The sequence below is a fragment of the Apodemus sylvaticus genome, chromosome 19 (assembly GCF_947179515.1).
Source record: "Apodemus sylvaticus chromosome 19, mApoSyl1.1, whole genome shotgun sequence".
Taxonomy (NCBI): Eukaryota; Metazoa; Chordata; class Mammalia; order Rodentia; family Muridae; genus Apodemus; species Apodemus sylvaticus.
In genome coordinates this window covers 44,746,057-44,756,828 of record NC_067490.1, presented here as the reverse complement: position 1 = coordinate 44,756,828, position 10,772 = coordinate 44,746,057, and the positions used below count along the sequence as shown (strand labels likewise).

The 10,772-nt window shown below is 47.4% G+C and overlaps 1 protein-coding gene across 1 annotated transcript in view; it reads left to right on the top strand.

Annotated features, from left to right (window-relative positions):
- Positions 1–3,370: 3,370 nt before the first annotated feature.
- Positions 3,371–10,772, top strand: part of LOC127669996 (uncharacterized) — a 150,238-nt gene continuing 142,836 nt past the window's right edge. The window contains exons 1-3 of the mRNA XM_052164278.1: positions 3,371–3,507; positions 6,418–6,490; positions 6,729–6,839. Of these exons, the coding sequence (XP_052020238.1) occupies positions 3,371–3,507; positions 6,418–6,490; positions 6,729–6,839 (321 nt within the window). The remainder of the gene's footprint in view (positions 3,508–6,417; positions 6,491–6,728; positions 6,840–10,772) is intronic.

The following is a 10,772-nucleotide window of genomic DNA, read 5'->3' as shown; positions in this document are numbered from 1 at the left end:
CGAAGGTCCTGAGTTCAAATCCCAGCAACCACATGGTGGCTCACAACCATCCATAAAGCTGTGTCTGATCTGGTGCTGTCTGAAGACAGCTATAGTGTCCTTACATAAAATAAATAAATAAATTTTAAAAAAAGAAATGCTAAACAACACGCATGTTAGGATCACTGTGGGGAGGCGGAGATAATCAACTTGTAAGAAGGAAGTATTTCTTGGCTCAGAGTTTCAGAAGTTTATATAATCCTGGTTGCTTGGCCCGTGGGGACGGAGACCAGTAGTGGCGGAAGTACTCAGTGCAGAGCTGCCTGCCTCAAGGCAGTTGGGAAACAGAGAGAGGAATTGGGCTGGGTCTTAGCACATATCCCGCAAGGCACACATTTTAAGGGCCTACTACCTCCAAGTAGAACACCCTCCTGGAGCCCCCATTCCCTCCTGGGGACCAACCTCTCAGCATGTGAGGGCTAGGGGGACACAGCCCGATCCAAACCACAGCATAGTAGGAATGCTACTGAAGAAACTCAAGGGACTCGCTTTCGTGAAACTCACTGAGGTCCCGTGCTTGTCCCGTACACACAGTAGGTGCTTTATATGCGTTACCCATGCTCGCCCTCCTCCGACAAGTAGACGGCTGTTTGTCTAAGTCTGCTTGAAGCTAGGCACACACATTCAGCAGTCACGGCTTCCTCCGAGCTGCTCCCATTTCATGGACAGCTGTCGGCGACCCTCTTCTCGTGCCGGTTTTCTGAACACTGTACTTGGCCACAAAGAAAGCACACACACAGCACAGGATTAGATGTTCTCATTTTTAAGGCTGTGAAGTGTTGAAACCAACCAGGAAGTGACAGCAGAGCCCCTATCCCCCCGGGAGCAGGATCCGCTCGGCTGCAGCTGGAACCCAGCTGCTCTGGCAGCTGGGGACCCGTTTGCCCGACTGGAAAGGGTGCTGCCAAGTGGCTGATGTCTTCCAGAAGAGCATTTGACTTCGCTGAGAACCGTAACAGCGCGTTTTATTAAGCCCCAACGGTGTGCCAAAGGCAGGAAACGTATGGCTCAGCGGTTCGCAATCCAGTCTGAAATAGATCCTCATCCCAGTTTTAATATTTATAACAAGAATAAGCAGGCTCCCCAAGAAAGGCTGTGCACAGAACACCCCCCCCCCATAGATTATTTGTTGAATGATGACAGATTGGCATGAGAAAATGCACATGAAAGGAATTCAGAAGCATAGACCAGCACAGTACCATACATACTCCTGTGTTCTAGACCTGAAGAGACTGAGGCAGGATGGGGAGTTTGAGACCAGCCTGGGCTACACAGTAAGATCCTGTCTGGTATAGATGGGGGAGAGGAGGAAGAAATGAAAGGGTGAAGGAAGGAGAAACTTACAAATGTCAAAGTTTAACTGTTTTCAATGACGTCACGCCTGTGTCAGGGCCGATATTGGTGGCAGAAACTATTACTGACCCCCACAGTTCATGGGTCCCAGGACTTGTGGATCACGTTGTCAGCATGCAGTTTTTAATATTTATAACAAGAATATATAACAAGCACTAAAGGCTTTACAAACAATTACGTTGAATTTGGCAGATCAGGATGGGATGGGAAATCATAAACAATTTTTACTTAATAGTAAAATTGGATTGGAGGCAGGCAAGATTAAAAAGTCTTCTGAACCTAAATGTGCAAGGGTCACAATCAAGCTAAGACTCTCCATTCCTGGGATAGTTTCTAGACACAGAAGAGGCTCATGCCTTCAAAAATGCTTATGGAGAAACACCCCAGGCTGGAAGAGAGAGAGGCCGTGCACACCCTTCGTCTGTTGAGAAGTCAGCTGTTGCTGTCGGTCGCAGCATTCCATGTGCAATCCCCACACATCTTTACAGAGACCACAGAAGTGGGGCAGGGAGCATGCATCCGATTAATCAACTCCGCAGTCAAAGCCGGGCAGACATTCTTGAAGATTAGCCCAGTTGAACAAAGATGCGTGGCCCTTGGGGACTCTACCCCACTTTTCCCTGGTGTTCTCTAAATGATAATTGCATCAGAAATTACATCTTATCTGCCCAGTCCTTCCATTGCAAAAGTGGGGGCGGGGGCTGTTGAGGTGGGTCAGTGGGTAACAGTGCTTGCTGCCCAGACTGAGCTCTCTGCCAGGGACCCACATACAAGGCAGAGGGAAAGAGAAACCGACTCCACAAAGCCGTCCCACATTTACACACATATCGTGGTACACCCCACACCCACACTTCATCTCTACATAAAGAGGTGCAATTTAAGCAGTTGCAGCACCTTCCAAAATGCTGGCCTGACACCGTGGAGCCGGTTCAAGCCCCACAGCTGGCTGAGGCTTGCCTAACCAGGGCTACAGAAGCTTCTGCTGGCATAATGATATTGCGCACTGTGTGAAGATAATCCTTATGTTATTCAGATGTTGAGATCTGGGTCCCAAGATCAGGTTGCAGTCTGGACATGGGCATTGTATTGACCAATGTGCTGTAAAGAACGCTCCCTGATAATCTCTGATTGGGTAATAAAAGGCTAAACCTGTGTCTGGGCAGGGGAGAGAGGAAGGTGGAACTAAGTATTGAGTAGGGGGTCTCAGGTAGTGTGCTGGCTGGTGCCGTGTGCCAACTTGACACAGGCTGGAGTTATCACAGAGAAAGGAGCTTCAGTTGGGGAAGTGCCTCCATGAGGTCCAGCTGTGGGGCATTTTCTCAATTAGTGATCAAGGGGGGAGGGTCCCTTATGGGTGGTGCCATCCCTGGGCTGGGAGTCTTGGGTTCTATAAGAGAGCAGGCTGAGCAAGCCAGGGGAGCAAGCCAGTAAGAAACATCCCTCCATGACCTCTGCATCAGCTCCTGCTTCCTGACCTGTTTGAGTTCCAGTCTCGACTTCCTTTAGTGATGAACAGCAATGTGGAAGTGTAAGCTGAATAAACCCTTTCCTCCCCAACTTGCTTCTTGGTCATGATGTTTGTGCAGGAATAGAAACCCTGACTAAGATGGGTGGGGACCAGGAGAAGGGCAGATGGGTTGGAAGAAGGTGGTCACCGAAAGGCAGGATGGGTAATGAGGATGGACCATGATCACATGGCCAGTAGGGGCTCCCACTGAGGATACTCACGAAATAAGACTCGGCTGTCAGGTAGCGGGGCGGGTATGTGGTTATTAATAGCCTAGCTGGGTTATAATAGTCTCAGAACTTACGCAGTTTAGGTTTACAGCTTATTAATACATTCTGACGTCTCTGTGTTATTTACTCAAGAGCTCCATGGGAAAGAGCGGAGCAGAACCCCACCTGACCCCCACAAAAATACCTCCAGAACTTCATGCTCTTCTTTTCTAGGGATTCAGAAAAGCCACTCGTAAACACCATGGACGACGTGTGTAAGCCCTCCTCCACAGAAAGGACGCTGCTCTTGGAGAAGGAGCTGGCGGCAAGGCTGGGCGAACTGAAGTCTGAGTTGGAAGAACAGGGGTTCCTTCCAGGAACAGCCAACCGAGTCTTCAGGTAAATTCTATGTTACCTACTACATAAGATCACTCGACAATGTACACTTGTACTGGCTGGCTGTGTGCCAACTTGATACAAGCTGGAGTTATCACAGAGAAAGGATAAAGGTTGATATTGCAACTTTTACACCAGACGAGAACTCTGAGCTGTGCCACGAGACAGGAAGGTTTCTAAAGAGGCTTTGAGAGAAACGGTGACGGAAGATTCTGGATACCTATATTTCTCTGTGATCCCAAGACCCCCTCCATTGTAGCTTGTGGAGGAATCTAAATGGCGCTATTTTCTAGGTGTGGTACTAGCGCCAGGAAAACGGATGTAAACACCCACTCGGCTGGATCGCTTAGAAATCTCTTCTATCACCTAGCTGAAAAGTATCGCCCTTCTCCTTGTTCTTCCTGCGTAATCTCCGTGTGCTGTGTGTAAGCATGTAAGGTCAGGCTGGAGGTCAGAGGGCAGCCTAGAGGGTCAGCCCTCACCCGCTGCCCTTTTGAGACAGGTCTCTCAGCTGCTACTGTGTACACCCAGCTAGCGGCTCCTGATTCCTCCCATCTCCGTCTTCCCATAAGGAGCACTGGGATGCAGATGTGCACACCGAGTCTGACTGGGGACCAGCTTAGATCTTCACACTTGCACAGCAGGTGCCTTGTCTGCTCTGCCCACCTGTTCTTCCTTCCTTCCTTCCTTCCTTCCTTCCTTCCTTCCTTCCTTCCTTCCTTCCTTCCTTCCTTCCTTCCTTCCTTTCTTGCTTGCTTTCTTGTTTTCTTGCTTTCTCTCTCTCTCTCTCTCTTTCTCTCTCTCTCTCTCTTCAATTATTTTCTTTAATTTTTTAAAAATTTTGCATTCTTTTCTCATTTACTACCCTGAGCCCCTGGACCTTGCAATAATTATGCACTCATGATGCCCACTGAATAAGTGGACAAGATCAAACGAACATTTGCTGAACTAAGAGCTCTAGTGCGGGTGGGCTGGCTGCTCATACCCTGCGGCCTACTTTAGGCCATCCACAGGCACTGAGGTTAACTGAGAGGAATGACATAGCCTGAGACACAGTCGGACAGTCAAGCCTGAGACTGCTCGGGCTCCCAGCATGTCAAGGAGGAGGAGACAAGAATGCAGGGCCACTGCTGTGACTCCTGTCAGTCAGGGGCACTGCTGTGAGTCCTGTCAGGGCCACTGCTGTGAGTCCTGTCAGGGCCACTGCTGTGACTCCTGTCAGGGCCACTGCTGTGACTCCTGTCAGGGCTCCTGTCTTGTGAGTCATCGCTTCTCTGCTCCATGAAGATTCAGAAGACAATGTACCTATTATTGATGGCTGATTTTACTTTCAATATCTTCTTCCTCCTCTTCCTCTTCTTCTTCTCCTTCCTTCCCTTCCTCCCTTCCATCATCCCTCCCCCTTCCCCCTCTCTCCATACAGGTCTAGGAGAAGAGGTGAAATGGATTATCTCCAGCATAAAAACCTGACACCCCTGTCGTCCAGGTGGCTGTTCAGGCTTCTGTGGCCCTAGGGACACATGCTTGGGCCATCCTTGCCCAGTGACCCTGATGATCTTTTATGTGTCATTTCAATCTTATTTTTTTTGCTTTTGTTTTTTTTTTCCAAGACAGGGTTTCTCTGTATAGCCCTGGCTGTCCTGGAACTCACTCTGTAGACCAGGCTGGCCTCAAACTCAGAAATCTGCCTGCCTCTGCCTCCCAAGTGCTGGGATCACAGGCGTGCGCCACCACTGCCCGGCTTTAGTCTTATTATTTGTGCTGTCAAAGTGAGAACATGCATTTCCTTTTCTTCTTCTCCCTTTATACTGTTCCCTTCCTGTTCCCTTCCCTTAGTACTGGAGACTGAACCCAGGGCCTCGCCCATGCAAGGCAAGTGCTCTAGCCACTGAGTTGCACCCTCAGTCTCCTAGCATTTAACAGACGTGCTCACCAACAAGGGAGCACATTAACAGTGCATTTTACAACATTATCTGAGAACTCTTGGGGCCACGTGGACAATATCACACTAAGCTTACTGCTGTGTCCCTCTGGATCCCTCAAGTATATCTTAGAAATATCTCTGAGGCTCCTTTGCCAGTGGCTGCAAAAATCGCATCTTGCAAGGTCTGCTTTGGGCTGCCCTCCCCTGGCCTTCCTAGCGCTGCCAAGCCTCAGACTGCCTGTAGAGCTCCTTGGAGAGAGTGCTGATCTTCTGTTCCTGAGTTCCACCCCTCGCTGGGGTCCTTTCAGCATGTTGTCAAGCCGAGGAGAGGACTCCCCTCTCTGGACTCGAACCCTTCATCCTCCATGGCGGCTGCGTGATTCCTAGGGTCCAGTTGTGTTCCTGAGGGCAAGCGTGGTTAAAATGTTTCTAACGTATTTCTCATTTGATATTTGTATGTGGTTTCTACCGTCCAATAACCTACTGAGGACATGAAAGTGTGTCAGTTTTCTGTGTCAACTAAAAAGATACAAGGTTTGAGATGCACACTGTGTGTCAGATACAAGATTTCACCTCTGAAAGGAATACGTGTGTGTGTGTGTGTGTGTGTGTGTGTGTGTGTGCTCTCTTGTGTGGGGCTGGGGGAGTGGGGCGGTTGGGAGTGTGCAGGGGTGAGGGCGTGGGGTCACAGGGGTGGAAAACTCCCTAGCATCCCTCCCTGCACTCTGGAGTAGGAGTGGGGTAAACCAGAAGAAATACTCTGAGAGGAGAAACTGGCCAGGGAAGGGTTAGCAGAGATCAGGTATGGCAGAAAAGGTTCTGACCAAGACAGAAGAGTGTGGCCTTCACACACACACACACACACCAATGGGCCAGAGTGACACACTTACTCTGGAAAGGTCGGGAAGGGTCACAGGGATCAGGCCCGCTGCCGGCTGTCTGCTCTATCATCCTGTAACACAACTTCTGTTGCACAAATCTTCCCGCAGCTCCGTTCAAATACCAAAGGATGTTGCTCACTTTCGATGTGAACGGGAAACAGCTCTGAAGAGAACCCTGCAGGTGAGTAGGAGCGTGGGTAGTGTCAGGAAAACATTCAATTTCCCCAACTAGGGAGAAGTCTGCAAGAAAAGCTCCCTCCCCTCCCAACAGCTGATACTTTTGAACAAAACAGCCCCACATCCTGCCCATTGCTAAGCAAGTGCAAATCACTGTATCCTTAGATAGATGGGATTTTTTTTTTTTTGACATTTGAAATTTGGTTGATGGAAGATGTTTGAAACTCATTCTTTGGGTTTAGGTGGCCGAGTCCAAGCCCCTTGTTATTCAGGCAGATGTCCTGAAGAGGGAGCTAGAGAGCTGTCTAAGGAGAGAGTACACGCCGGAAAACCTTCCTCTGCTTCTGTTGCAGGTAGGGTCATCTTGCGATCTGAAAACATACTTGGAGTATATTAGAAATGTATCAGCAAGCTGGATCTTCGGTAGATCCTGTGGGCAGGTGTTCTGGGGACGGGTAGTTTGCAGATTTAGTGTAAATGCTTTCTTCATATTCCATTCTCACAGCTAAGTTCAGCTTAAACTTGCTGGTTTTAAACTTGAGAGGTTGACAGGGGTCTACCTAAATACTGCTTGTGCAGGTGTTATACCCTGCAAGGAGAAAGACAACGTTGCTCCACCTCCCAAAAGGCCGAAAGAACGTTTATTTCTGAAAACCTCTCTTAAGAAAATAATTCAAAGTAGGTAAATAGTTTTTGCATCAAAATTGCTGCAACATTGTAATAAGAGGAAGTAAGGGAGACAGGAGGGAGGGAGAAGGCCACCCAGCCTTACTAGTGACAAGAGAAAAGCAAACCAATGTAGACTGCTACTTGACAGACTGTCCTACCATTAAATGTGTATCTGTTAGTGAAGGAATTGCTCCATCTTGTAATATTAATTAAAACTATGTATACACACTTGATAATAACTATCGAATAAAAGATAGAAGAATCACTAAGTTTAGGTGTCAGGACAATGGAGCGCCCCTGAAGTTTTTGTTTGTTTGTTTGTTTGTTTGTTTGTTTTTGGGTTTTTTTTGTTTGTTTTTATTGGATTTGGTCTTATCGAGACAGGGTTTCTCTGTATATCCCTGGCTGTCCTGGAACTCACTCTGTATACCAGGCTGGCCTCAAACTCAAAAATCTGCCTGCCTCTGCCTCCCAGAGTGCTCGGATTACAGGCGTGCGCCACAACCACCTGGCTGTCCTTGAACTTTTATATAGCCTCTCAGCTTTGCACAATCATGTACTATTTCAGTTTTTTAAATGATTTAGTCTTCACTTCTATTAAATCATTTAAGGTCGTCCATGTTATGAGTTGTTTGCCCTCGTACATAAAAATTAGCTCTTCAGTAAGTAGTTAGAGTTAATCCCAAAGGATAATGAGATTTTATTAGCAAGTTAAAATGTCTCTCAATCAGAATTTTCTTTCCTTAAAATTGTCTTTCTCTCTTTCTTCTTTCCTTCCCTCCCTGCCTGCCTCCTCCCTCCCTGCCTGTCTCCTTCCTCCCTGCCTGCCTGCTTCCCTCCTCCCTCCCTGCTTTTCTCCTACTTCCTTCCCTGCCTGCCTGCTTCCCCCCTCCTTGCCTGTCTCCCTCCTCCCTACCTGCCTCCCTCCTCCCTCCCTGCTTCCTACTTCCTTCCCTGCCTGCCTGCCTCCCTCCTCCCTGCCTGTCTCCCTCCTCCCTACGTGCCTTCCTCCCTTCTCCTTTCCTTCCACTTTCCTCGTACTTGTCATTCATTCTTGAATAACAGGGTATACAATGGAGGGAGAGGAAGGACAGGGATAACAGATATGTGTCCCTCAGAGGTCCAGTGGCAGTGTCTGGAGATGTTCTTGGTTTTCAAATTTTGGGGGACAGTGCACACACACACACACACACACAACTGGAGCACCTCGTGTTTAGTTGCTGGAGGGTAAGGATGGTGTTGGACACTGCACTGCTGCACAGAACTTCCTGCAACTAAGAATTACGCCATCTCAATTGTCAACAGTGATAAGGCTGGAGAAGTTCTAGAACAGTCTGGATTTCTGTAACATATTCATTGCTGCCTCATCTAGAGAGATTTTTTAAATGTCACTTGTAGTTCACACCTGCCAGAAACATATTCTCATGGTTTTTGTTATTTATGTTTTCTTCCATTTTATAAAGCTATTTTGGCTTGGTTATAGAATTCTGGACTGACAACCTTTATCATTCATTATTTTAAAGATGCTACTCTATTCTCTTGGGACTTGAATGGATTCTATCCCTGAACCCAATGTATTTCCTGTTCTCTGGCTGTTTTAAGCTTTTAATAATTTTTAGATGTTTTATTATAATATATAGTGAGATTTATCTTTGCTTTTCTCTTGCTTGGAGTTAGACATAACTTTTTGGATTGTGAATTTATTTATTTATTACTATCTATTTCCGAATGAGGGAAGATGCCTCACAACATTCACCTCGAAGGGATCAAGGTGTGGTTAGTATGGACCAGATGTGCATGCCCACGGCCCAGGAGTGCAAGTTCAGGCTCTCTCAAGTTCCAGGTCCCACCGTGGTAATAAAGTTCTCATAGTAACACAACAAAGAAAAGTTGCAAATGAAGACAATTCAAACACACTGGTGGGAGTCTCAGGCAGGCAGGGTACAGCGTGGGAGATCTCGGCTCTAGGTTTTGATTTCTGTCTGGTAGCGTTTCTGGCCCTTCGGTTGGTGGAAGCTAATCATCCGTTTGCACATTCCAAAGGATTTACCCAACTGTCACAAAGATGTGAGGTCGCACTCGGAGGTGAGCGAGGGGTGACTATTGTAGAAGCCAAGACAATTGTAATTAGGCTGAGCCACAGTCCATTTCTCCACCGCCACTGACGTTCTAGTCAGTTAGACAGCCACCTGGAAGAGTCCATGTAAGGTACCGTTCTCTCTTTGTTGTCAAGCAACCTTTGTTCACACCTGGCTGCATTGTTTCTCAGCCTGTAGCGAGGGAGAATACCACAGCTGGAAGATGGGGCAGAAGAAAGCTGTTCACCTCCAGCCTGCCGGGAAGCAGAGCGCTCACATTTTAGAACAAAGCTGCTAATTTGTGAATCCATACATATATGGATTAATCCATTGATGAGGTCAGAGCCCCATCGATCCATTCGCTTGCCAAAGGCCTACCTCTGAACATTGCTGTTCTGGGCACTGAGCTTTCAAACACCGTATTTGTGGGAGACCCTTAAGGTCCAAATCATAGCAACCGTGATGCTGATAAATATAGATGCTGGATAAGGACTCAGGTCTTCAAACATGGACGCCAGTGTTTCCTCGTCACTGTGTCTGTCTGTTCAGCACAGGCACCAGCAACTGTGCAGAGAAGCACCAAGCTCCAGGAGCTAGTGCGGCCATTCCCGGCCTCACCCTTAGCTCATGAATCATCTTTCACTCCATTCTAAGTTGTCCAAGTCTTGTGCTCAGAACTGGACAACTTACAGTCCCGGAGGCCCCACCCAGACGACTGAGTGAGCGTTTCCATGGTTTGATTTCTGACTTGTGAAGAAGGCCTTTTCAGTAAGCTCTTTCGATATCTTAAAGACTTTAAATGTTTTAGGGGCTGGAGGCTCAGTAGTTAAGAGCACATTACTGCTTTTACAGAGGACCTAGGTTCAGTTCCCAGCACCCACGGGGCAGCTCACAACTGTGTGCAACTCCAGTTCCTGGTGATCTGATGCCCTCTTCTGGCCTTCAGGCAATACCCCCTCCCCCGCAAAGACATACATTGAGGCAAAACACTCATTTTTTTAATATTTTTTAAATATAAAAAAATTTAAAACAGAAACTGTTAAAAAGACTTTAAACCTTTTGGGGGGACCAGAAGGATAGCTCAGGTATTAAAGGCTAAAACTTAAACCCCAAACATCAAAAAAAGCTTGAAACGTTTTAAAGTATGAAACCTTCTATTCTGCCCATGTCCTCTTTATGTTGCTTAAATGCACATCCATCCATTGCTGTGTTTCACATCAGCTCGTAAAGGCCAAGACCCTGCTCCCTTTGGCTTCATCCTTGTTTAAGTTTGGTCATTTTGTGAAGTTCCTATTGTTCTTCAAGGTTACCACCCGCTTTTGTTGTTGTTGTTTTTATTTTTCAAGACAGGGTTTCTCTGTGTAGTCCTGGCTGTCCTGCAACTCGCTTTATAGACCAGGCTGGCCTCAAATGGAGGGATCCCCTGCTTCTGCCTCCTCTGTGCTGGGATTAAAGGCAGGCGCCACCACCACTGGTCCCAGCTTAAATTTCCCAACTTTTATCCTACAAAGTCTGCTGTACTTCTAACCCAGTCTGTTC